The 27,625-nt window shown below is 43.2% G+C and overlaps 1 protein-coding gene and 1 pseudogene across 1 annotated transcript; both read left to right on the forward strand.

The window, feature by feature from the left end:
- Positions 1 to 9,907: 9,907 nt before the first annotated feature.
- LOC136523238 (E3 ubiquitin-protein ligase PUB23-like) lies at positions 9,908 to 10,801 on the forward strand (annotated as a pseudogene).
- A 6,185-nt stretch (positions 10,802 to 16,986) lies between these two features.
- On the forward strand, positions 16,987 to 20,024 carry LOC136521055 (proteasome subunit beta type-7-A-like). Its single transcript, XM_066514769.1, has 9 exons — positions 16,987 to 17,143; positions 17,292 to 17,436; positions 18,180 to 18,321; positions 18,415 to 18,511; positions 18,582 to 18,651; positions 18,730 to 18,834; positions 18,973 to 19,071; positions 19,568 to 19,658; positions 19,745 to 20,024. The coding sequence occupies exons 2-9, from the start codon at positions 17,296 to 17,298 to the stop codon at positions 19,819 to 19,821; spliced, it is 822 nt and encodes a 273-aa protein (XP_066370866.1). The 5' UTR covers positions 16,987 to 17,143; positions 17,292 to 17,295; the 3' UTR covers positions 19,822 to 20,024.
- Positions 20,025 to 27,625: the final 7,601 nt, after the last annotated feature.

Consider the following 27,625-nt stretch of genomic DNA (forward strand, 5'->3'; position numbering starts at 1 on the left):
ATGATGAAGACACTCCATGGTTACGACAAGATCATAACCAAGGGTCATACGTCAAGAAGAAATTCACTGTTGTGCCCGCATGATACAACGATGCATGTTTAATATATTATGTTTTAGAGACGGATATTATGTAATATGTTATGACTTCACAATCCTTATATAGGCCATTTTTTCATTTGAGATCTACAATTGTTGTTTTGGTCAACTTTCCATTTGATAAAGTTTGGACGGTTCAAATTTGTGATTTTTAAATTTTGACGCCTACAAACTAGTTTTCGGAACCCTAGATTGTCTAAAATTGAAAAGTTTTGAATACCAAGTTTGTTCATATCATCAATATCTACAATCCTTATATAGGCCATTTTTTCATTTGAGAAAGCTTGAACAAAATGTAGTTCAATTTTCACAAGTGTGTGATATAGTTTTAGAAAGTCTATATGAGATTCAAGAAGTTGTGACTAGTGTTTGATAAAAATTTCTCAAATGGGAAAATGAGCTATGTAACAATTGTAGATCTTGCTGAGATGATCAAACTTGGTATTCAGAGTTTTTTCATCTGAGGTCATTTAGTGTCTCATTTGAGCAAGTTTGACCAAGTCAAATTTGGTCAAATGAAAAAACAACACTTTGACTCTAGTATTATGGACTCTAAATGACTTCGAATTGAAAAGTTTTGAATACCAAGTTTGTTAAACTCAAAAAGATCTACAATTGTTGTTTTGGTCAACTTTCCATTTGATAAAGTTTGGACGGTTCAAATTTGTGATTTTTAAATTTCGACGCCTACAAACTAGTTTTCGGAACCCTAGATTGTCTAAAATTGAACAGTTTTGAATACCAAGTTTGTTCATATCATCAATATCTACAATCCTTATATAGGCCATTTTTTCATTTGAGAAAACTTGAACAAAATGTAGTTCAATTTTCACAAGTGTGTGACATAGTTTTAGAAAGTCTATATGAGATTCAAGAAGTTGTGACTAGTGTTTGATAAAAATTTCTCAAATGGGAAAATGAGCTATGTAACAATTGTAGATCTTGCTGAGATGATCAAACTTGGTATTCAGAGTTTTTTCATCTGAGGTCATTTAGTGTCTCATTTGAGCAAGTTTGACCAAGTCAAATTTGGTCAAATGAAAAAACAACACTTTGACTCTAGTATTATGGACTCTAAATGACTTCGAATTAAAAAGTTTTGAATACCAAGTTTGTTAAACTCAAAAAGATATACAATTGTTGTTTTGGTCAACTTTCCATTTGATAAAGTTTGGATGGTTCAAATTTGTGATTTTTAAATTTCGACGCCTACAAACTAGTTTTCGGAACCCTAGATTGTCTAAAATTGAAAAGTTTTGAATACCAAGTTTGTTCATATCATCAATATCTACAATCCTTATATAGGCCATTTTTTCATTTGAGAAAGCTTGAATAAAATGTAGTTCAATTTTCACAAGTGTGTGACATAGTTTTAGAAAGTGTATATGAGATTCAAGAAGTTGTGACTAGTGTTTGATAAAAATTTCTTAAATGGGAAAATGAGCTATGTAACAATTGTAGATCTTGCTGAGATGATCAAACTTGGTATTCAGAGTTTTTTCATCTGAGGTCATTTAGTCTCATTTGAGCAAGTTTGACCAAGTCAAATTTGGTCAAATGAAAAAACAACACTTTGACTCTAGTATTATGGACTCTAAATGACTTCGAATTGAAAAGTTTTGAATACCAAGTTTGTTAAATTCAAAAAGATCTACAATTGTTGTTTTGGTCAACTTTCCATTTGAGAAAGTTTGGACGGTTCAAATTTGTGATTTTTAAATTTCGACGCCTACAAACTAGTTTTCGGAACCCTAGATTGTCTAAAATTGAAAAGTTTTGAATACCAAGTTTGTTCATATCATCAATATCTACAATCCTTATATAGGCCATTTTTTCATTTGAGAAAGCTTGAACAAAATGTAGTTCAATTTTCATAAATGTGTGACATAGTTTTAGAAAGTCTATATGAGATTCAAGAAGTTGTGACTAGTGTTTGATAAAAATTTCTCAAATGAGAAAATGAGCTATGTAACAATTGTAGATCTTGCTGAGATGATCAAACTTGGTATTCAGAGTTTTTTCATCTGAGGTCATTTAGTGTCTCATTTGAGCAAGTTTGACCAAGTCAAATTTGGTCAAATGAAAAAACAACACTTTGACTCTAGTATTATAGACTCTAAATGACTTCGAATTGAAAAGTTTTGAATACCAAGTTTGTTCAACTCAAAAAGATCTACAATTGTTGTTTTGGTCAACTTTCCATTTGAGAAAGTTTGGACGGTTCAAATTTGTGATTTTTAAATTTCGACGCCTACAAACTAGTTTTCAGAACCCTAGATTGTCTAAAATTGAAAAGTTTTGAATACCAAGTTTGTTCATATCATCAATATCTACAATCCTTATATAGACCATTTTTTCATTTGAAAAAGTTGTAGAACAAAAAATACTACATTTTCTTTATTTTTATAGGTTCAACAAAAATTTCCTGTCAATTTTGGTCAAAAATCGAGAAAAAATTGAAACATTGACGTTACAATAATGTGATAATAAATTTCCTATCGAATAATATTAGTTTTATTAATTTTAAGTTACAAATATATTTTTGCATTAACAAAATACTTAGTATTAGTAACATTTATTTTCTATATTCATAAAAGAAATTAAAAACTTTAGGTTACAAAATTTTCCTATTTACAATAAATAATTAGTTAATCAATAGAATTTTTTAAAATAAATATTGCAAAGTATTGAAGTTGCTATGGAATTAATTGATTAACCTAGTATTAAACAAAATCAAAATCCCAGGTCTTTCCAAGTACGCTGGCGGGTTGCCAAAATTTTCAGGCCTTCAGTCCCGGCCCAGACCAAGAACCGGGACTAAAGGGTGGGCGGCAATTTCGGTGCCCGCCCAAAATACTTTTAGTCCCGGCTAGTAACACCAACTGGGACTAAAAACCCTTTAGTCCCGGCTTGTAAGGCGAGCCGAGACTAAAGGGTTGGGCCTTTAGTCCCGGTTGAGATTACCAGCCGGGACTAAATGACCTTTAGTCCCGGCTGGTGTTACCAGCCGGGACTAAAGGGTACCGGCCTATATATCGACTTGTTCTGTTCATCTTCGATCTCGCGCGTCGTCTCTCCGATCCCATCTCCGCCGCCGCACCCGAGCTCGTCCTCGTCGTCGCCGAGCCCCGCCTCGTCGTCGATCCCAGCCTCGTCTGCCGTCGTCGAGCCCCGCCCGGCGGTCGTCGAGCTCGCCCGCACGCCCGGCCTCGTCTGCCGTGTCGTCGAGCCCCGCCCGCCCCGCCTCCGTCGAGCTCTCGCCCGCCCGCCCTGCCTCGTGATCTCAGCTGCCGTCGTCGAGCCCCGCCCGCCCGGCCTCATCTGCCGTCGTCGAGCCCCGTCCGCCCGGCCTCGTCGTCGAACTCGCCCGCCCGCCCGGCCTCGCTGCCGTCGTCGATTATAATGTTGGATTTTTAATTGTTTTTTAGATAATACTAATAAATAATATTTAGTAGTTTAGTTAGTTTTTTAGATAGTTTTTGATATATGTTAGTTAGATTTTTTAGTTAGTTAGATTTATTAGATAATTGATATATGTTACTTAGATTTTTTAGTTAGTTAGATTTATTAGATAATTGATATATGTTAGTTAGATTGTTAGTTGATATATGTTAGTTTTTTAGATAATTTTTTAGTTAGTTAGAATTTTTAAAATGTATTATCTATTACTAGTTTATCTAATTTCATGTTAGATTTATTTAATTGGATTTAGTAATTATATATTCTATCTCTCTCTCTATATATATATATCTAGAGAGAGATTCTATATGTGTATACATATGTACTTAATTATTTCTATATGTATATATACATGTACTTATTTCCATAAGTTGAGAGAGAGAGAAAATTGCATCTAGAGAGACATTCTATGTGTTATCACATGCATATCTAGAGATATAGACATATGCACTTATTTCTATGTGTTGAGAGAGAGAGAAAATATATTGTATCATTCTATGTGTATATATATACATGTACTTATTTCCATGTTTTTGGATCGAAAGTGTTTTTGATTCGATTCCAAAGCCTATACCTTATGTAATTCTTATGTTTATCCTTATGAAATATTATGTGTTATTATATTTAATTGGATTTAGTAATTCTATATGTGTTATCACATGTACTTATGTTATGTACCATAATAATTCTATCTATGTGTTATCTTGAAGATACAAATGGCTGCTCCGGATGATAACTTGAGTGATGACATAATGGCGGATATTATCAACGCTGGCACCAATGTGGATGTAGATGACACGAGTCAGTACTTTGCTGATTATGAGGATATCCTGAATATGCCGGTGGTTGAAGATCAACAAATTGTCGCGCAAGAAAATACTGGCGAGGTATATTCGATTATCTATCATCTCTTATAGATGCATGCGTACGTATATTTGTTGTTAATCGTTGTGTTTCTACTCATGTAGCCGGTCTCTGGATCTACATCAACCACCGACAAAAGTAGGAAAGTCCGAGGGCAAAAAAAGCCATTAGAGGGCCGTTTCATAATATCAGAATTCGACACCGATACCGGCAAACCATTGGGACCACATGCTCAGACATATGTCAATCAATGTGGGTTCATTGTAAGGGATAGGATCCCAGTTAGTGCTCGTGAATGGAAGCAGAAGATATCCGCTCCTAATGTTAGTTTTGTATCTGATCGTGATAAGAACCTAGCTTGGAGAGATATCACTCAGCATTTCACATTACAAGCAGATGATGCTTTGAAGGAGCTAGTGAGGGATTGGACAATGAAGAAGATGGCAACATTGTTCCAGAGTTGGAAGAAGACATTGTATAAAAAGTTTATCTTGAAGAATGCTACGCCGAATTTCAATGCTAAGGCGTTTGTCAAGTTGGAGTCCCATTGGGATGCCTTCGTAGAATACAAGACATCTCAAGACAGTGAGGAACGTGTGATGAGGAATCGGCAGAATGCCCGACAGAAGCAATACCATCATCGCATGGGATCAGGTGGTTATAGGAGTGCTATTCCCAAGTGGCAGAACCTAGAAGCAGATATTACTGCCAAGGGAATCATACCTGAAACAATAGAAAAGAACTGGCCTCAACGCGTGAAGAATTGGTTCTACGCTCATGGGGGAAGCCTAGACCCAGACACTGGCAAGCTAATTTTCGGCCAAAAAATTGAGAGAGCAACACAGAGACTAGCTCGTGCTAGGGAAGAAGCTGATAGTGGTGTTTTCAAGCCCAACAGAGAGAAGGATGAATTGACATATGCCCTAGAGAATCTCGAACACGGTGGTCGAACAAGAGGCTATGGGGCGGTTCCGTGGCTACACGCATTCCCAGCAGACAAGGATACCTACAGAAGCCGCCAGAGAAAGAAGGATGAGGAGGCAGAACGAATTCGTGCATTGGAGCAATTTGTTGATGAGTCACGACAAGCATTGCTTGAATCACGTGAACGAGAAAAATCTCTTGAGGCAAGAATGCAGGAGGAGATCAAGAGGCAAGTGCAGCTAGCAATGAGTTAAATGCAATCGCAATCAACGCCGGGAGTCACCATTAGTCCCGTTGGTCAGATGAAAAGCAGTTGTGCTTCTACAGAGCTGCTAGTTATTCAAGACGACGCTGGGTTGCGCTTCCCTGTTGATGACATTACCGAGCCTCTAACAAAATGTGAGCTGCACATTCCAGATGGTAATGCATCAATCATGGTGGCTGTCGGGGTTGTATCTCCAATAGACCGAACGAAGACACCAAGAATCCATGGGTCAGTTATTCAACCTGGATATGCTAGCGTCTCGGTCGATAGAGTGCTCAAAGGTTACAGCAATGTTCCTCTTGACATTGAAGGCGGTGATGGGGAGAAGACACTAGGAGAAACAGAGAAGACATTTATTCAATGGCGCAAACGCTTCATCATCATTCCTGGGGCGCCACCGCTTCCCCTACCTCACCCTAGGTACGAATGAAAGTGAATGAAATATTATTTTCCATTAATTTTCTATTGGCTTCAAAAATAATTGACACACAAATTGTTTTTATAGCAGGGTCTCTCCCCAGCCTAGCCTAATCATTCATTCCCCATCTCATCACAGCGTCGCGGGGGGCGAGACGACTTCATCCCCACGGCGATCGCCAACTCCTACACCGGCCCCATCGCCTCCACAATGATCTCCAACTCCTACACCGGCCCCACCGCCTCCACAACGATCTCCAACATCTCCACGCCGGTCTCCACCAACACCGGCCTCATCGCCTCCACGCCGATCTCCAACACCGCCCCCACCCCCTCCACAGCGACGCACTACAAAGACGTCTAAGGTCCCGGCGGCAAAGAAGACCCCGAGAAAAAGAGTTATTTCTCAAGAAATACTTCCTAAAAAGACTGATGAGCAAATAGCAGCTGAAGAAGACAAAAAAGTAAAAGATTTTTTTATAGATATCAAAAACAAGAGTCAAGCAAAGCTTAAGGAGAAGCCGTACTTTTACATACCACGAGATGTGCTGAGGCAGAAGGTCGATGCTCACAAGAAAAAGATGATTGAACTTCGTAAGCCTTCGCCACTATCAGACTATGATCGCTCCCTCGTGAAGTCACATGATGCAGATAAGAAAAGGAAAAGAGCATCAGGGAAGGATGTCCCACAGCTCGGACAACAGAAGCAACCAATGCAAAATCTTGTTGTTGCTAATGAATATGGTTCCAACATAGAAGTCTATCGACCAGACAACTCTAGAGAAGTGTCGGTTCAAGCCCTTAATGCTTTTTTTAAAGATACTGGTTTAACCTTGGATCAATTGACGGGCAAAGCTCCAATCCAGAACCTGGAAGTTGATACCTGGAAGACTTATAAATATGGCAAAAGTCTGTACAACCCTGCGGCTCTAAATGAATTGGGTACGCAAATGTACTTGCTCAACAAGTGGTACATGCAGGCGTGTGGCAGGGGTGAGCAGTGGATCTTTGTCAGATTTAGAGACCATCATTACTTCCGTGGCGTGACATCTTACATATTAGTTTCGAAGAATTGCATCAACTATTCCACTTGGACGCTCTGGACAAATCAATCATTAGCTCCTTTTGTTTGTAAGTGATTCTTACTTTTATTTAATAAACTCACTTCCATGCGTACGTGTATATAATTATCCTCACATGTAACTTATATTTATATACAGATTCCAGATGTCAGAGCTCCAAAGAATACAAGATACCAGTGTTGGCTTCATTGATCCTTATATCGTATTCAAAACCGGTATTATTGTCAAGGAGCGATGGGTATCTGAAGCACAGGAGAATATCATGATGTTCTTCATGAAGCAGCACGACAAGACAACAATACTTTTCCCGTACAACTTTGAGTAAGTGTTAATAATAATGTAGTCTACACATTTTATGTAATATCAATACAACTTATATGCATGTACGTGTGTGTATAAACCAATGCAGTTTTCACTGGATACTCATTGTCATTGAGTTAAACTCAAGTCGGTTACTAATCTTTGACTCGTTGAGAAAAGAACGGGCACTATACCAAGATATGATAGACATTATCCAGGGGTAATTTCGATCTCTCGCGCACAACTATTATTGAATAGACTTTGCCATAATTTATTAACGATCGTACATTATTGGTCGCACAGGGTTTGGAAAGAGTTTATTCGGCAACATCGCAAGGATTGCAAGGCACCACTTAATGTAGTTGAAATACCAGTAAGTTGTACTATATACACTTCCCCACGTGTTTAATTACTATATCGTACTTCAATTTACGTGTGAGATGATGAGAATAATCTTCTTCTCGTACAGTGGTGTTTGCGGCAGGAACCAGGTAATAACTTGTGTGGATACTACGTTTGTGAATTTATCACTGCGCACATAAGAAGAACTCCTGAAGATGTCCTCAGAGTACGTATATATCAATTTTTATTTATTTTTAAATGAATATATATACATATATGTGTATTAATACTTTTCCTTTTATTTCAAATGCAAGACTGAATGGTTGAAACGAAGGGTCATGCAAAAAGACCATCTGAAAGCAGTTCAAGAGTCAATAGCAGGATATCTTCTAGAAAAAGTGCTAAATCCCAACGGCGAGTTCTACTTTGATCTTAAGGAATAAATGATGTAAATTAAATGTTTATTGATATCGTTATTTTCGAGAACAAGATTATGAAAGTGTTGTATATATACATATATATATATATATATCTATAATATATATAGTTTCATACTTTATTCGAATATAATAATGCTCAAGATGAGAATTAGATGTAATTATATGCATGCGTGTATTTATATTAGCAACGTAGAATACGTACATAAAAACATATTATATATTAAACAAATACGTGTAACTGAACTGAAAACAAATTAAACAAAAAAAAAAGAAAAAGAAAAGGAACCTTTAGTCCTGGTTGGGGTTACCAACCGGGACTAAAGGGTGCGCCAGGTTCGCTCGGCTGGAGGGCCTTTAGTCCCGGTTGGTGTTACCAACCGGGACTAAAGGTCCCTCTTTAATCCCGGCTCGATGACCCGGGACTGAAGGTTCCACCTTTAGTCCCGGGATCGTTGTCCCGGCGCGGTAACCGGGACTAAAGGCTGTTACCGCCCGGGACAACAAGTCCATTCTGTAGTAGTGGTTGTATTGAGTACCGAATGAATGCAATGATCGCCTACATTTTAATTTATTATATTGCAAAACCTAGCGAGTGGTATTAAAAAACAATTATATCTTTAGTGGGGAGAGACCAACTTGAGGTTCTTGATACTGATAAGAATGTTACGATGTTCTTGATACTGATAAGATTGTTACGGGTTGAGTATCTTAGGTAGGATCATTTGTTCCCTCACGATATTGGATTGTACTATCCGGATCTTGTTGGATTCTAGTAAATATATTTATATATATACATATAAGATTTGCAAAATGTTTTGGAGATTTATTTTGAGACCTATAATATTGGATTTGATTAATTAATTGACTTTTTCTATAACTTTAGGTGGGTTTCTTGACAATATTTTAAATGTAAACTTTGAATTTATCATAACAAAATCAATAAAAAGTAATTCATATAAATTATTATGTTGTATTATAGGATCGTAGTATCAGAGTACTCTGAAATTCCATGTAGAATCGTATGAGAACTTTCATATAGGATCGGTATATGATGAAAGTTAATTACATGATATGATTGATATTGTTTTGGTTTGAAAGCAAGGATCGTACTATTGTCAAATTTTGGGATACGGATGTGTATCCTGACCAACCTTGTTGTTGGTGCGCTACAAGCCTATACAAGGAGTAGAGAAGAGCAAGGTGCGGGCACAGAGGCTTAGCTGCGAGGCAGACTGAGATATTACCAACAGATTATGGAGCAAAGGTATAAAACTTTTTATTGACAAAATATGCATCAGGGTATCTTACCCGATCAATATATAAAGAAGAGTTAAATGCACTAGAGATCCATTAACTTGTGACGATGTTTTAGTTGTGTCCATCAACTTTCAAAGTGACTTTTTGGGTCCATAAACTTTGTATACCGTATCATTTAGGTCCATACCTCTCCACGTTAGCTTCTCGTGCTGACGTGGCATGATGACTAGGCTGAAAACAGGCCAGCCACAGCCCCACAGGCGCGTGAGCAGAAGCCGACGGGCGCCGGGCGAGGCTAGCGCGGCGGCGCGCTCGGGACCCGCACAAAGCAGGTCGTGGCGGCGTATCTCCAGGCGGCTGCGCTCTCTAGGCGGCTTCCTCCGACGAGAGCTCGAGGCGCCGCCGCCCTTCACCCTCTCCGGCTCCCCCGCGGCGAGGCTTCCCTTGCCCCGGTGGCGAGCATGGCCAAGGCGAGCCCCACTGCCCCTCCCTCTCTGGTGAACTCCGCAGCCCCGCCCTCCTTCTCCTCCTCAGATCCAGCCGGTGAGCTCCAGAACGACTCCGTCAGGTTGCCGAGCTCCGCGGGAACACCGCCGTCGTAGGCATTGTATCCGATCTCCAGCTGCTCCAGCGACGTGAGGGCGCCGAGCTCCGAAGGGAGCCGCAGCCGCAGGTGGAGGTGGAGGTGCCCTGCTACTTCATGTGCCCCATCTCGCTGTCCATCATGCGGGACCCCGTGACGCTCCCCACCGGCATCACCTACGACCGCGACGGCATCGAGCGCTGGCTCCTCACCGCCGCCACCTGCCCGCTCACCAAGTAGCCCGTGCCGGCGGACTGCGACCCCACGCCCAACCACACGTTGCGCCGCCTCATCCAGTCCTGGTGCGCGCCGCCTCGTCGCGTTGATCTCGAGGGTCCACGCCGCCGCCACCGCCACCGCCGGGTCATCGACGCCGCAGAAGCAGCACCAGCAGCTCCTCGCCGCGCTGCGCGAGCTCAGGGACGTGGCGGCCGAGAGCGACCGCAACCGGAAGCTCGTCGCCGCCGTGCCCGGCGCGGTGGACGTCCTGGCCGCGGTGTTCACGGCATCCGCCAACGCCCGCCAAGTCGTCGGAAGGAACAGCCTCCGCCGTTCGCGACGAAGCGCTCGAGGTCATCTCGTCGCTGCAGGTCCCGGAGCAGTGCCTGCGCCGCGTTGCCGAGACGAACGAGGCGCTGGTCTCCGCGCTGGTCTCCGCGCTGCAGCGGTCCAGCTCCGCGTCCTGGAGCACGTGACGGCCGCCATGCCGCCCAGCAGGCTGGTGTCCCTCGTGGAGCAGATGTTCACGGAGGCCGTGGAGCTGCGAAGATGAGCGTGCTCTGGCATCTGGAACCGCCATGCCGCCTGGAGATGCGCCGCCCGCGACCTGCAGCTTGGGGTACTTGCGGGGCCACCGGAGATAGAGCAGAGGCCTAGGGCGCCGGCGGCCTGGGCTCGTCGGGGCAGGGGACCGCGACTGCCGGGGCAGGGGACCGCGCAGCAGACCGGCGGTGTGGGTCCTGAGCGCGCCGCCGCGCTAGCCTCGCCCGACGCCCGTCGGCTTCTGCTCGCGCGCCCACGGGGCTGCGGCTGGCCTGTTTTCAGCCTAGTCATCATGCCACATCAGCACGAGAAGCTAACGTGGAGAGGTATGGACCTAAGTGATACGGTATACAAAGTTTATAGACCCAAAAAGCCACTTTGAAAGTTGATGGACCCAACTGAAACATCGTCACAAGTTAATGGATCTATGGTGCATTTAACTCTATAAAGAAAAACAAGAACTAGTAGAGAAAAAGACCAAGTGGAAAAAAGAAAATTACAATTTGATAGAAGTTTCCTCCACCACAAATCGCAACCATTGGGTCTGTTTGGATCCACCAACTACACTTTAGCTGGCTAACTTTAGATCTAAATGGCACAGCTAAAATACCAGCTAAAATTTAGCTCAGTTTAGCAACTTTAACCTAGCAAACCTAACAAAAGTTTAGCTAAGTCTATTATGGAGAGTCCAAACATTAAAAACACCACTGCCAAAATTTAGCTACAACAAAACTTTTAGTTAGCTAAAATTTAACTTTGAAATTTTAGCTAGCTAAATTTTAGTCGGTGGATCAAACACAGCCGTAACCATTGCATTACCGCCGCACAACCTCGCTCACGCCGCCCCGCCCTATCGCTTTCGGTCGGTCACCGCACGACGTCGACCTCGCCACGACGTCGACCTCGCCCTCCGGGCGCCGCGCGTGCTGCCCAACCTGCCTGGCGCTCGCACCGAGCGACCGGAAGTCCGGAACGCACACTCGCGCCCGCTGTGCGCCGCCGCCGCTTGGGCGCATGCTGCTTGTTGATGCACGCTGACGCGTCCATGCACCACCGTCGTGCTGGCGTAAATGCTCGATCGCCCTGTGCCTGCGGAGGCCTGCTTGCTGCTGGCAATGCAAGTACGAACATGCATGTAGCAGGACGCAAACGCGTGCTTAGCTGCTTATTGTAGATGTGAATCAGTGCTTGCTGGAGTTGAGGATGCGATCAGGACCGGGAGAAACGATGGGAGAGAGAGAGACTTTGTAAATTTGGCTATTGATTTATAAATATTTTTTAACAAGCATACACCTAAATAAATATATAACTAAATTATACATGATTCAATGAGTATGAAATTTTTACTACAGTTCAAACATACAATAGTTAGCCCACCATAAAAATTTCTCCACAGTTGAACCATAGAAACAACAAATATGAATTAATTATAAAAAGGCATCTAAAGCTACAGAAAAAAAAATTATGTCAAATCATACCATATTATATATGGAAAAATTGGTTTCATACCACTAAAAGAACACGGCGTTCGGAAAATACCATTAAAAATTTATCCTACCATAAAATACCATTGAAAGTGAGCATCCGTTATGGAATCTAGCACTCTGTTCCTTTCGCTGTTAACGTCGTTTGTTGGCCTTCGTCCGATGCCTCTGCTTCACTCCAAATCGAGCAGGAGCCATAGGAGGACGTGGAGAACAACATGTACGCCCGCATCAACCTAGGCAGGCCCGCAGCGCAGCAACAGACAGCAGTAGAGCAAGGACATGCCTATGGGCCTGCTGCTGCTGAACGGCGCGACAACCGCCGGCGGCCGGCCGCCACATGGGCTGCTCGGCTAGGGCTTCATGTGGCAGCTGATCCTGTACTCGCCGCCAACCACCATCACCATGCACAAGTACCTCCATGAACCAGTGGCTTACTAGCTTCTAATCCAGTTCGTCACTGCGTTCACCAAAAGAAGATCGACGGACTCGCCTGTCGCCCGGGATGAGTAGCTTGAGTGTCGGCGTGTCGCACTCCGCGTGACCGCGTCCACGCTCTCGGCTCTCCTGCATGCCTGGAATTCCCATTCCAGCTGCAACGTCGCTACTGCAGCAACACAGCTGTCAATCAGTTGATGATCGTGGAGGCGATGGAGAAGTTTTTGGGATTCCTGTGATACATCCATATGAACTGAAAAACTAAGCACATGAATCGATGGAAAGTAAACATGAATTTAAACCAATATACTCGAGCACGAATGGATATATGTGCAGAGGATCACTCACGTGCGCTTGAAGCTAGTCATGAACCTCAGACAGTCGACCATCGTAGCTGCTGGGAGACGCCGCCGCCGCGGGCATACCGAGGAGCGCGGCGGAGCAGCGGCGGCTGTCGCATTACAAGGTGACCTGTTGCGTTGTTGCTGCTGCAGCTGTCGATGGGGCCCGTGGCCCTGATGCGAGTGGGCCACTGGGGGCCTACGCGAGGCGTGTAAGGACGACGATGCCTAGGGTGCGCGCTGCCGAGAAGTTTCCCGCGGTCGTCTCCTCCGGTGGATGCCCGACACGACGAGCCCGGTGCAGGGTGTGGCCACTAGCCAGACAAAGCAACGCGCCGTATCCCAAGTGCTCGGCAGCGGCGGTGAATCAACATGAAGGATTGGAGAGGGAGGGAGCAGGATGACGAGTGGGACCCTTTTGTCTGCGTGAGGTGGAGTGAGCTTTGGTGGACGCTGTTAACAGCGAGGAAACAGAATGCTAGATTCAGGAACGGAACACCACTTTCAGTGGTATTTTACGTAACGGTGAACTTTGGATGGTATTTTCTGGATGTCGTAATCTTTAAGTGCTATGAAACCAATTTTCCCATTATATATTTATTGTGTAGATCTATTCATGTTGAATCCAACAAAATTAAAATTTTCATTTTATAATTTTTCTATGATTTACTATGATTTTTCAAAAATTCAGTCAAAATCTCTATCTCTACTCTACTCTACCTAGTACTAAAGAGCCAAAATTTCAGCTTTTTTTTTGTCTGGCCTATCCAATTTTTATCCGGTAGAGTCCTGCGTGTCAGTTTTCCAATTCAAAATCTGATTTTTCAAGTCCGTGTACTATTTGTGTTTTTTTTTTCGACCGCGTCCTCCACTGGAAGTCCCGGAGCACTTTATTTCGGCCCTGCAAGGATGGCGAAAATCAGATAGGAATCCGAATCCGAATCCGACCAAAAATTGAACGCAAGACGCTCCTGAATCCAACAGAAATGCAGTGCATCCACCGAACAATGACTTTGAGAGAACGAATTGAGAAATAGAAGGGAAGAAACACGAGACATCTAACCGAACAAATCGAATCAAAAACAGGCCTACCGACACAAAGAAGAGAAGCAGCGGGATCGAAGAAAGAAAGACGGAGTTCCTCGTTCGCGCAGACGCGCCGAGCTCAGGCGCCGCTGGCCCGCTGCCGAGGCACCGCTCGTCGCGGTCGCTGCCGCTCGGCCGCTGCCAACGCGCCACCCTGGCGTGGCCGCCCCACGCCGCGCCGGACGCCATCCGCTCACCCTGCCGTTGCCGACGCGCTACCCTGCCGCTGCCGCCCCACACAAGGCTGACGCACCGGTCTGCCGCGGCCGCGGACGCGACACCCGCCCACCTCACTGCTGCAGCCCCGCCGCCGCCTACACGGCTACTTGCCACCCTGCCGCTGTCAATGGCTCGATGCTCATCGGCTGATGCCACTGGTTGGGGTCCGGTCGGGAGATGGGGACGAGGGCTGGTGGCTGTGTGGTGCTGAGGCTTGGGCTGTTAGCGGCAACCGGCGGCCGGAGATGGAGTGAAGCTGCGGACAACGCCGACGGCGGCACGGCGCGGAGCTGGAGCTCGAGCATCGAGATGGAGCTCGGCGGCGGCGCGGCGCTAGAGTGGAGCTCTGGCTGCGGCGCATCCTCTGCGTACTGCGTACGATAGTGGATAATTTTTATTTTTTAATCCTTTTTTATTCAATATTTTATTAATAATCGCATCTAATTTTTTTTGTGTGGATTTAACCCTTTTGGTCGCACATGTACCGCTGTCGTGACCAAATAACGCTGTCGCGCCACATGTATTGACGCGACAACACCTGCCATGTTAGATAACGTTTCCGATATGGTAAACCTAATCGTGCCACTCCGGTTGGCGCGACAGTATTGTTCTGTCGCGCCACTGGGGTGACGTGACAAGGCTTAAATTTAGAAAAATCATAACTCTTCGATACGACGTTGGATGAAGATGATTTTATATAAAAATTGTAGATATCGATCTCTATGAGATTTGCAACTTTCTAATTTTGAGTTTTTCCAGTTGAGGACATTAAGATGCTCAAAAAATTATATAAAATTTTAGCTGCATAATAATCGCGTACTAACGCCTGTCACATTAGAAAAAAGAATCTTATTTGTATGGTGTCAAAAAAGATATTTTTTATACCAAAGTTGTAGCTCTTAATGGCATATACAACTTTATAGTTTTAAGTTTTTACATTTGAGGTCGTTAAAATGCTCGAAAAAATAAATATAAAATTTCATTCACAAATAGGATATTATTTTTCTAATACGACAAGCGTTAGTACGCGATTATTATGCAGTTGAAATTTTATATACTTTTTTTTTGAGAAAGTTGTAGATCTCATCGAGATCGATATCTACAATTTTCATATAAAAATCATTTTCAGTCGACATCGTATCAAAGAGTTATGATTTTTCTAAGGTTGATCCTTGTTACGCCACTCCGGTGACGCGACAGAACAATACTGTCGCGCCAACGGGAGTGGCGCGACAAGATTTTCCACGTCGAAAACGTGGTCTAACATGGCAGGTGTTGTCACGCCAATGCATGTGGCACGACAGTGGCATCGGTGCAACAAAAATGATCAGATCCAAAAAAAAAAAATTAGATGCGATTATTATTAAAATATTGAATAAAAAATTAAAAATATAAAAAATCCTACAATAGTTGGAGACCCATACGGTACTCAAATGGGCCTTAGCCTAGACGCTGCAGCCCAAGAGGAACCTGGCTTATATATCTTTTATACATCAGGCAGAAAAATAGAAAAAGGGAACACAAATAAAGCATAAGATTTAAGACCTCCTTCACAACAGCCGAGTAAAATATATTGTGATAAGAAATTGTCGCCCAAAAGGAACCTGTAGATTATAGATTTTATAAGTTCTCAAAGAAAATTGCACAACTCTATATATTAACTATAGCGATGCATAAATAGTACTCCCTCCGTCCCAAATTATAATTCGTTTGACGTTTTTGACCCCAAGTTTGATCGCTCGTCTTATTAAAAAAATTGTGCAAACATAGTCAAATTTAAGTCATTCTTGAAGAAGTTTTTGTTAATAAAGTAAGCCACAACAAAAGAAGTGATATTTAGCATAAATTTTTGAATAAGATGAGTGGTCAAACTTAGGGTCTAAAAAGTCAAACGAACTATAATTTAGAACGGATTTAGTATGTATTATAAAATTAAATAAATGATATATTTATTTCTAAATATATGAAAATTCTATAGCTTTTAAATTCAATAAAGAGAGCAATAAAACATATAATTATAATGTACTATTTTCTTGTCGTCGTTTTCAATAAATATTTGATAGTTTTTCTGGTCGCAACGCACGGATATATTTGCTAGTAGATAAAAAAAAAGACAAAACCGTCTTTGAAAACCGCTTATAGCCGATCAAGGAGTTAAAACGAACGGTTCAAAAATTCAAGAAGGTGATTTATCCGGTCTTAGAGTTCAGAGAAAAAAAACAGACTTTCCCAAAAAAATAACAGAGATAACGTGGGCTTTTTCCTATTTGTAATAATCATGAGTATATGTAACGACATGCAGGCTCGAAAGAGGCCTCCATGTAACCCCATCCTATTAAGGCCCCGTTTATGCAAGCCAAAATCCAAAATTTTTCAAGATTTTCTGTCACATCAAATCTTACGGCAAATGTAGGTAAAAAGAATAACTAATTACACAGTTTGTCTGTAATTAACGAGACGAATCTTTTAAGCCTAAATAATCCATAATTAAACAATTTTTATCAAATACAAACGAAAGTACTATAATAACCGAAAGCAAAAAAAAAAAAAATTCGCATCCAAACGGGGGCCCTAACTGGCGCGGCCGTCGTTTCTTTCTTCTCCCCCAATCCAACTCCGACTCCAGTAAATTAAAAAAAAAGGAAACAAAAGGGGTACCACCGCAAGCGGAAGAAGCCTCGCCGCCCGCTGCTCTCGCCTCGTCTCGTCTCCGGAGCGCACGTCAGATCAGGTGCGCCGCGCGCCCCTCACCTAAGCTGCGACGAGCATCCATCCATCCACCAGGTACCCCCGCCGCCCCTCCTCCTTTCCCTTCCTACTGCGCGCGCCGCGGAACCCTGCAAGCGATTTGTATTTGGATCTCACCCCACTCCTCCCCGTGGCGATACGATTCGCCGTGGCCTTGATGCGTGACGGTGCCTTTGCGGTGCAGGAGGATGACGGGTTCCATGGATCTCCCGGCCAAGGGCGGGTTCGACTTCGACCTGTGCCGCCGGAACAACATGCTGGAGAAGAACGGGCTCAAGCTCCCGGGATTCTTGAAGACCGGGACAACCATCGTCGGCCTCGTCTTTCAGGTGCGCCCCCCTACTCTCGTTGTGTTGCCTTCTGGTATATTCCGGCAATTGGTGTGGTTACCTTCTGCTGGTTCAGAGCTACCTGTGTCCACGAATTTGAAAGGCACTAGCCTTCTTGTGCTGTCGTTTGTTCATGTTAATTAGGTCTAAAAAATTATGGCTAGGGGGCTGAGTAGCTCAATTGAACCATGCAATAAATAAATAAAAATCTGTCTGATATCAACCATATGCTGCATACACTTGTAGTGTTGCCTTTTGGTATTAGGGAATTAGTGTGTCTTCTGCTGGTTCACGTCACCCGTGTCTGCGAATTTGGTTGCCATGAGCCTCGTGCTGTTGTTTGTTCAAGTTTGTTATTAGTCTTGGAAACTTATGTTTAGGGCGCTGAGCTGCACAATTGAACCCTGATATTACATGATTATTAACAAACATTAGCCTTCTGTTGCCAATGCTCACATTGTTGATTTGTGGTACACGTTAGTGATGCAAGCTTTGAAAATGAAAAGGTATGCATACAACCTTTTTCATCCTAATAATGCAGATATTCTCTTCAAATGATTACCTGAAATTTCCATATTGAATCTTGATTTGCATCAACTTGTGTCATTGAATAAATCTGATGGCCCATAATCTCACCTTAACAATTTTATAAAACACTTTGCATTGTGTTGGAACAGGGATTGTTTCGTATGCCCCATATCCATTGAAGTTAACATTTGACTCAACCATGCTTTTATATCTAGGATGGGGTTGTTCTTGGGGCAGACACAAGGGCAACTGAGGGGCCTATAGTCGCTGATAAAAATTGTGAGAAGATACACTTTATGGCGCCCAACATTTATTGCTGTGGAGCAGGAACTGCTGCTGACACGGAGGCTGTTACAGGTAGATGATCACAAGAATCGAATCTTGCTGCACTTTCAAATTCCCATTTCTTTGGTTGAGTTCCTTACCCGACATTTGCTTGTTTTACTTCAGACATGGTCAGCTCCCAGCTACAGCTGCACCGTTATGCAACAGGCCGTGAATCAAGAGTCATAACTGCTCTAACACTGCTGAAGTCACACCTCTTTAGGTGAGCCCCTCTCACAGGCAACTTTGTGTCATTATGTCAATATCTGATCTGCTTATGCTATTATGTTTAGGTATCAAGGCCATGTCAGTGCTGCCCTTGTTCTTGGTGGAGTTGATTGTACTGGGCCACATCTACACACTGTTAGTAACTGAGTATACATGTTTGTTACTTGTTGTAAGTGTGGTTTAGGGTAGTTACATTAATTTTGCAATGTGCAGGTTTATCCACACGGCTCCACTGATACTCTTCCGTTTGCCACTATGGGTTCTGGTTCTCTTGCTGCTATGTCAGTGTTTGAATCAAGATTCAAAGAAGGGCTTACTGTAAGTGAATCAGGCAATAGTTTCTGTATTTAACTATGTTGCTAATGGAGTATTGTCTTCTGTGGTGACTGAAGGTGCATTTGATGGCGTTTGGTATGATGGCAAAAGTTTAATATTAAATTCCTTTTTATCTTCTAGAGGGAGGAGGGAATAGAACTGGTGTCCGACGCGATCCGCGCTGGTATCTTCAATGACCTTGGCAGTGGCAGCAACGTTGATGTGTGTGTGATAACGAAGGTATGCATTTTCAATTTTTTTATAGAGTTCCAGCCTTACAGAGCCAAGCCCTGGTCCGAATCCATTGCAAAAGACCAAATTAACATGTGTTTACAAGGTTTTAGAGCATAACATCCTCATCTCGTGTGGGACATAGATCAATCTCAACCGCAAGATGCATTTTCTGTTTATTGAGTGAAATTGACAGAACACTGCAAGTGTTGAATAAAAAATCGAAATAAAATGTATATTATTTACATATTAGAGACTGAAGTTTCGAACTATATCCGTAGCATTATTGTCAGCTTTGATATGATATATGTTGCACTTACATATTGTTTGATTTACACTTGAGATCACTAATTTCCAATAATGCTCATTTGAGCTAACTGTGTAACACTGCATCCTGCATGCTGCTCTTTGTCAGCGATGCCTTTTGAGAAAATCAAAGAACATGAATATATTACTAGTAACCCTTCAGAGTGCTTTGCTGACCAACACCTATTGACATTACCAGGGGAAGACAGAATACTTGAGAAACCACCAGTTGCCAAATCCCAGAACTTATGCTAGTTCGAAGGGATTCAGCTTCACCAAGGGGCAGACTGGTGAGTTCCTTGCTAATGAATTGTTTGTTATAGGATATGGCATATTGAACGATATAAAGTAAATGCATGACTCTGTTGTTTTGCAGAGGTACTGTCCACAAAGATCATACCTCTGAAGCAGAAGGTTGAGGTCGCCGAGGGCGGTGATGCGATGGAGGAATGATCTTGTGTGCTTGCTTTCGGACCATTCTGAATTTGTGTTACTTTGATTAGTGGAGCAGCTAGATCAAGCTAAAAAATTGGAGATCTTTGTTGTACTTGCTGGACTGAAACCAGACTCTTATGGTGTTTCTAATGTCTGACACATTTTCAAGTGCTTGTTGTTTCCGAATATTTAAAACCGTGACAGTATGGTATTTCCTTGGAGATGTTATTGCTACTGCTGCATCGGTTCGTCGGTGCATGTGCCAAGGGGAGGTAGCCTTGAATGACCGGGGGTGTTTTGGTTCTTTAGTCGCTCCTAAAATTTATGTCACATCAAATGTTTAGAGGCTAATAAGGAGTATTAAATATAAATTAATTACAAAACCAATTACATAGATGGAGGCTAATTTTCAAGACGAATTTTTTAAGCCTAATTAATCTATCATTAGCACATGTTTACTGTAGCACCATGTTGTCAAATCATGGACTAATTAGGCTTAAAAGATCCGTCTCGCAAATTAGTCGCAAGTTGTGTAATTAGTTTTGTAATTAGTCTATATTTAATACTTCATGCATGTGTCCAAACATTCGATGTGATAGGAATTTTAGGAGGAGGGGAAGGAACCAAACAGGCCCTAGGTTAAGGAATGTTGCGGCAAAAATCATGCCGATGCAGTAGTTACATCTGTCTGATTACAAAACAGCGCTCTGTCTAGTTTCTCACCATGTTCGCTTGAACTACTTTTTAGCAAATGAACAGTATTTTTGAAAAGCATCTAGTCTCCTATTTGGGTTTCACTGATTAATGACGATACAAGATTACTATGACTAACGTGTGTTTTGCAGAGACAATTAAAGTTAGGTCATGGTAATGGAAATTGATTGGGCAATCATGGTTGTCATCTCCCTGTCGATGGAAATCGTTTCGGTTTTCAAATGATGGACGACAAGGTTAAGGATGGACTAGTTCTAAGTGTCGTTTGACGTTGGAGAGACACTTAAAGTAGTTTAGGACTTATTTTTTCTTTGACCATACTATTAAGGGGGGTATGAACTAGTAGCTTGACCTAGATGAGTCTAATTGGTTGGGTGTGGTGCACACTTGTCAAACTTAGCACTAGATAGCTCAGAAATAGCCCTAAGATCAATAGAAGTCAACTTCATTCACAAAGGATTTTGAATTGGAAGTGAATGGAGGGTCAAAATGACTGACCGGACGCAGGTTGGAGAGTCCGGTCAGTTCATTTGATCGGCAACAGTAGTTAGAGTACGACCGGACGCTGGACACCAGTGCTCACCGGACGCGACGCTAAAAGCTCTAGTTTGGTTTTGATGAATTGATGAAACCCTAAGTGCTAACCTAGTTTATTAAAGTGATTATGAGATAGGTGGCACATTCCAAGTGGTGGAGTAAATGAAGATCATGACATGATGATGGTGATGATCAAGCGCTTGGACTTAAAAAGAAGAAAGAGAAAAATAAAAGGCTCAAGGCAAAGGTATAAGTGGTAGGAGCTATTTTATTTTGGTGATCAAGACACTTAACGAGTGTGATCACATTTAGGTTCGATAGCCGTACTATTAAAAGGGGTGAAACTCGTATCGAAATGCGGTTTTCAAAGTGCCACTAGATGCTCTAACTCATTGCATATGCACTTAGGATCTAGTGGAGTGCTAACACCCTTGAAAACATTTGTGAAAATATGCTAACACATGTGCGCAAGGTGATACACTTGGTGGTTGGCACATTTGAGCAAGGGTTAGGAACTTCACCGGCGGAGTGTCAGCCCGTAGAATGCGGGCAGTCCAACGGTGCCACCGGCGCTCTATACAGAAAAGATGGAGGTCACTGTAAGTGATCGGACGCTGGTCTCGGAAGGACCGACGCGTCCGGCCAGTGGAAGTGTGAAGACGCTGGCGTCGGTCTTTGACCAGACGCTGACGGGGTGCGTCCGGTCCTGCTGACATGGCAGCACACAGAGGAGACGTCGAGTGATCGGATGCTGGGTGTGTTTGGTCGGGCATGACCGGACGCGTCCGGCCGTGTTTTTTCGCTTCTGGATGCTTACTGGAAACGATCGGACGCTGAGGTCCTGCGTCCGGTCACTTTGAAGCAGCGCGTCCGGTCACAACTTAAACGTACTGATGACCGTTGAGATCGGGCGATCAACTTTTGAAGCAGGGGACACGTGGCACACATCGCGCGACCGGACGCTGGGGTCCAGCGTCCGGTCGATCTGACCTGCGCATCCGGTCGTCCCGTTTTTCAATGGACTGAGGAGCCAACGGCTCTATTTCGTGGGGGCTTCTATTTAAGCCCCATGGCCGGCTCAAGCTCACTCTCTTTGCCGTTTACATTGACATAGCAACCTTATGAGCTTAGCCAAAGCCCTTCCACTCATCTCCATCATTGATCCATTATCATTGTGAGATTGGGAGAGAATTCAAGTGCATTGCTTGAGTGATTGCATCTAGAGGCACTTGGTATTTGTGTTTCGCTGCGGGATTCACTTGTTTCTCTTGGTGGTTGCCACCACCTAGATGGCTTGGAGCAACGAGGATCGTTGAGCGGAGGTTGGTGATTGTCTCCGGCTCTGATCGTGGTGATTGTGAGGGGTCTTGTGCCTTCACCGGCGGAGAGCCGAAAGGTAACTCTAGTGGATTGCTTGTGTCATTGAGTCACCTCACTTGTGGGTAGGTTCTTGCGGTGTCCAATTGTGTGGACAAGGTTCGTGCAACACCTCTTAGCCGCCGAACCAAGTGTTGGTCGATACAATAGGGACTAGCGTGCTGGCAAGCATGTGAACCTCGGGAGAAAAATTGGTTGTCTCTTGCCCTTTGGTATTCTCCTGGTGATTGATTTAGTATTCATCTTGTGATTGGTTCACTCCTCTACACGACGGTGTAATCACCCTACTCACTCATTTATATTCTTGCAAACTAGTTGTAGCAAGCTCTTTAGTGTAACTAGAATTGAGAGCTTGCTTTGTAGTTTAAGTTTATCTAGTGGAGCTCTTTAGTGTAGCAAGTGTGAGAGATCTTAGTGAGTAGTGAAATAGCAAATTGTGTGTTTAGTGATCATAGCAACTAGAATTGTTGGATAGGTGGCTTGCAACCCTTGTAGTGCTAGAGCAAGTTTGCATTTCGCTATTTGTTATACTAATCAAATTGCTCTAGTTGATTTGTAGATTTTTAAATAGGCTATTCACCCTCCTCTGGCCATATTAGGACCTTTTAGACGCTAGCCGTATCTGTAGCAGCGTGGATAGGCTGTTGACTACGGACCGCATGGTGAACAGAGAAACGACCGGACTCTGGGTGACAGCATTCGGTCAACAATAGTAAGGTTCGAGAGAGGGTTTTTGATGACCGGACGCGTCCGGTGGGCGTTGACCGGACGTAGGCCAGAGTCCGATAAGAGCAAACGGCTCTTTCTAACACGCTGATGTGTTACACTGACCGGGGCGTCCAGTCAGCCTGTTACTTGCTGAGTTGGACCTTAACCGTTATGTTTTGAATGGAGGGTATAAATACTTATCCCACTCGTCCATTTGAACTCTCTTGCCTATTTGTTCAGTTGAGAAACACCTTTGGAGTGAAAGGGAGAGCAAGAGCCTAGTGGGGTGATTGAGATTTGATAATCTAAGATTAAGGACCTCATTAGTGCATAGAGAGCACCAAGTGTGCATCCACCTTTCTCATTAGGCTTGTCTTGGTCAAGTGAGAGTTTGTGCTTGTTACTCTTGGTGATCGCCATCACTTAGACGGCTCAGTGGTGATTGGGAGCTTGGTGATCATCCGATGGAGCTTGTGGATGACCCAAGTCATGTTGTGAGCGGTTGTGGGCGATTCACCGCGATGGAGTGTCAAAGAATCAGCCCGTAGAGAGCACTTGATCCTTGTGCGGATTAAGGGGAGCTACATCCTTGCGCGGGTGCTCCAACGAGGACTAGTGGGGAGTGGTGACTCTCCGATACCTCGAGAAAACATTGTCGTGTTCCTTTCCCTCTCTTTACTTTAAACATTTACATTTGAGCAATTCATTTCATGTCTTTACATTCATAGAATTGTCATGCTAGAGTAGGATTGGAACCTAGGGTGCAAAACTTTTGTGCGACAGAACAATAGAAATACATTCTAGGCACAAGGGGTGAAATGGGATAAGTGTAGGGCTTAATTATTACAAAAAATTTAGAATTAGCCCAATTCACCCCCTCTTGGGCATCTTGATCCTTTCAATTGGTATCAGAGCCTTGTGCTCCCTAAATTAGGCTTAACCGCCTGGAGCAAGATGTCCCACGGGGATGGACCTCCTTCTATCTTTGAGGGAGATGATTTTTCTTATTAGAAAATTCGCATGAAGGTATACCTAGAGGCTTTAGATGCTAGAGTTCTTAGAGCTGCCTCACAAGGCTTCCCAAAACCTAGGGATCTCGCCAACCTTCAAGGCGATGAGGTTAACTATGAGAAGTGGAGTGCAAAGGCTAGAAACACCATCTGTAGAGGCCTTTGTAAGGTTGTCTTTAACCGTGTGCGGAACCACAAAGATGTCCATGCACTATGGTCGGACATTTGTGCGCTCTAAAAGAATCTAGGCCCCTAGTTGGGTTTCGGTGATTAATGATGACACGAGATTACTATGACTAACGTGTGTTTTGCATAGGCAATTTGAATTAGGTCATGGTAATGAAAATTGATTGGACAATCATGATTGTCATGCCCCTGTCGATGGAAATCATTTCGGTTTTCAAAGGATAGACGACAAGGTTAAGGACGGACTAGTTCTAAGTGTCTTTTGGCATTGGAGAGACACTTAGAGTAGTTTAGGACATTATTTTTCCTTTGGCCGTACTATTAAGGGGGTATGGACCAGCAGCTTGACCTAGGTGAGTCTAATTCATTAGGTGTGGTGCACACTTGTCAAACTTAGCACTAGGTAACTCAGGAATAGCCCTAAGATCGATAGAAGTCAACTTCATTTACAAAGGATTTAGAATTGGAAGTGAATGGAGGGCCAAATAACTGATCGGACACTGGTTTGGTTATGACTGGACGCAGCTTGGAGAGTCCGGTCAGTTCATTTGATCGGCAGCAGTAGTCAGAGTGCGACCGGACGCTCAACAGAGAAATGACCGGACTCTAGGTACCAGCGTTCGGTCAACATCAGTAAGGTTCCAGAGATTGTTTTTGATGACCAGATGCATCCGGTGGGTGTTGACCGGACGCAGGTCTGAGTCTGGTCAGAACAAATGGCTCTTTTTGACACGCTGACGTGTTACACTGACCGGAGCATCCGGTCACCTTGACCGGTGCGTCCGATCAGCCCAATACTTGCTGAGTTGGACCTCAACTGTTATGTTTTGAATGGGGGGGGTATAAATACATATCTCACTCGTCCATTTGAGGTATCTTGCCCATTTCTTCAGCTAAGAAACACCTTTGGAGTGCAAGGGAGAGCAAAAGCCTAGTGGGGTGATTGAGATATGATAATCTAAGATTAAGGACATCATTAGTGTATAGGGAGTAGCAAGTGTGCATTCACTTTTCTCATAGGCTTGTCTTGGTTAAGTGAGAGTTTGTGCTTGTTACTCTTGGTGATCGCTGTCACCTAGATGACTCGATGGTGATTGGGAGCTTGGTGATCATCCAGCGGAGCTTGTGGATGACCCAAGTTATGTTGTGAGCGGTTGTGGGTGATTTACCGCGATGGAGTGTCAAAGAATCAGTCCGTAGAGAGCACTTGATCCTTGCGTAGATCAAGGGGGAGCTACACCCTTACGTGGGTTCTCCAACGAGGACTAGTGGGGAGTGGCAACTCTCTGATACCTCAAGAAAACATCACCATGTTCTTTTTCCTCTCTTTACTTTGAGCATTTACATTTGAGCAATTCATTTCATGCCTATTCCTAGAATTGCTATGCTAGAGTAGGATTGGAACCTACGGTGCAAAACTTTTGTGCGGCAGAACAATAGAAACATATTCTAGGCATAAGGAGTAAAATGGACTAAGTGTAGGACTTAATTATTGCAAAAATTTAGAATTAACCCAATTCAACCCCCCTCTTGGGCATCTTGATCCTTTCAATTGGTATCGGAGCCTTGTGCTCCTTAATTTAGGCTTAACCGCCTAGAGCAAGATGTCCCACGGGAATGGACCCCCTCCTATCTTTGAGGGAGATGATTTTCCTTATTGGATAATTAGCACTGAGGCATACCTAGAGGCTTTAGATGTTGGAGTTCTTAGAGCCACTCACAAGGCTTCCCAAAACCTAGGGATCCCGCCAACCTTCAAGGCGATGAGGTTAACTACGAGAAGTGGAATGCAAAGGCTAGAAACACCCTCTTTAGAGGCCTTTACGAGGATATCTTTAACCATGTGCAGAACCACAAAGACGCCCATACACTATGGTCAAATATTTGTGCGCTCCATGAGTGAACCAAGAGTGAGCGTGCGGAACGCTATCATCTTGTGATGAAAAAGCTTAATTCATTTGAGATGCTTCCTAGAGAAAGTGCCAATGAGATGTATTCACGCTTGAATGTTCTTGTAGAGGAAGTCAATGGGTTTGGATTCACACAAATGCAACCATCCGATGTTGTAATAAAGATCTTGAGTGTCCTCCCCATTGACAAGTATGGGCATATTGTGACGATGCTTCATCAAGGTGATCTTTCAATCGCTACACCAACTCAAATATTGGGGAAGATCAATACACATGAGATGTACATGCACATTACTCCACAAGATGGCTCTTCTTCCTCTAAGAAGAAAGATTTGGCATTCAAGACTAGCCAAGAGAAGAGGGGCAAAGCAAGAGTTGATCATGATAGCTCAAGTGATGATGAGATTGATGATGCAAGTCTTGCTCTCATGGTGAGAAGAACCGCCAAGATGCTCAAGAAGCTAAACAAGAATGGTGTCAAGTTTGATGGCAAGAAGAAGAAATTCTTCACTAGTAGTAGAAGGAAGCCCATCTCTGAAATGGATTGCTATAATTGTGGAGAACTTGGTCATCTAGCTCGTCAATGCCCAAACCCAAGAAAGACAAGTACAAGAAGAGGTACAAGGGCAAGAAAGATGACTCAAGTGATGAAGATGATGATGAGAAGAAGAAGAACAAGCCATATAAGAAGAAAGATGGCAAGAAGAAGGAATTTCACAAGAAGAAGAAGAATGGCAAGGCATACATTATTGGTGATTGGCTCATGGACATTGAATCATCAAGTGGCTCATCCGATGATGAAAGTGAGAATGAGAAGGAGAAGGTGGCCGCTCTTACGATTGGTTCTTCACTATTTTCACCGACACCGCCGCCATCATCCTCTACACACCTATGCCTTATGGCCAAGAGGTGAACGAAAGGTACAAAATGATGATGATAGTAGTGGTGATGATAATGCTAGCAATGATGAGAGTGGTAGTGATAGTGAATGAAGAATTTGAATCACCTTCTTATGATGATCTTGTCAAGTTGCTAAACCAATACACTAAAATCATTAGAAAGACAAGAGCTAAAAATGAAAAGCTAGAACTTGAGAAGACTCACTCTTAGCAAAGTATGACATAGCCGAAAAAGCTAGTGTTGAGCTTAGAGAAGAAAATAAAATTGTGTCATCCAAACTCAAGGAGCTCAAAACCTCTAAAAAGGAGCTTAGAGAAAAACATGATAAACTTGAGGGGATACATAATGAGCTCACCACTAGTTAGAATTTGCTAAAAGAAGAGTACATCAATCTCAAGATTAATCATGACAATCTTGTTCTTTCTCATGAGTTATTATCCAATGAGCCACATGATGCTACTAACAATGTTGTTAAGATTG

This window comes from Miscanthus floridulus, chromosome 18 (genome assembly GCF_019320115.1).
Source record: "Miscanthus floridulus cultivar M001 chromosome 18, ASM1932011v1, whole genome shotgun sequence".
Classification (NCBI taxonomy): domain Eukaryota; kingdom Viridiplantae; phylum Streptophyta; class Magnoliopsida; order Poales; family Poaceae; genus Miscanthus; species Miscanthus floridulus.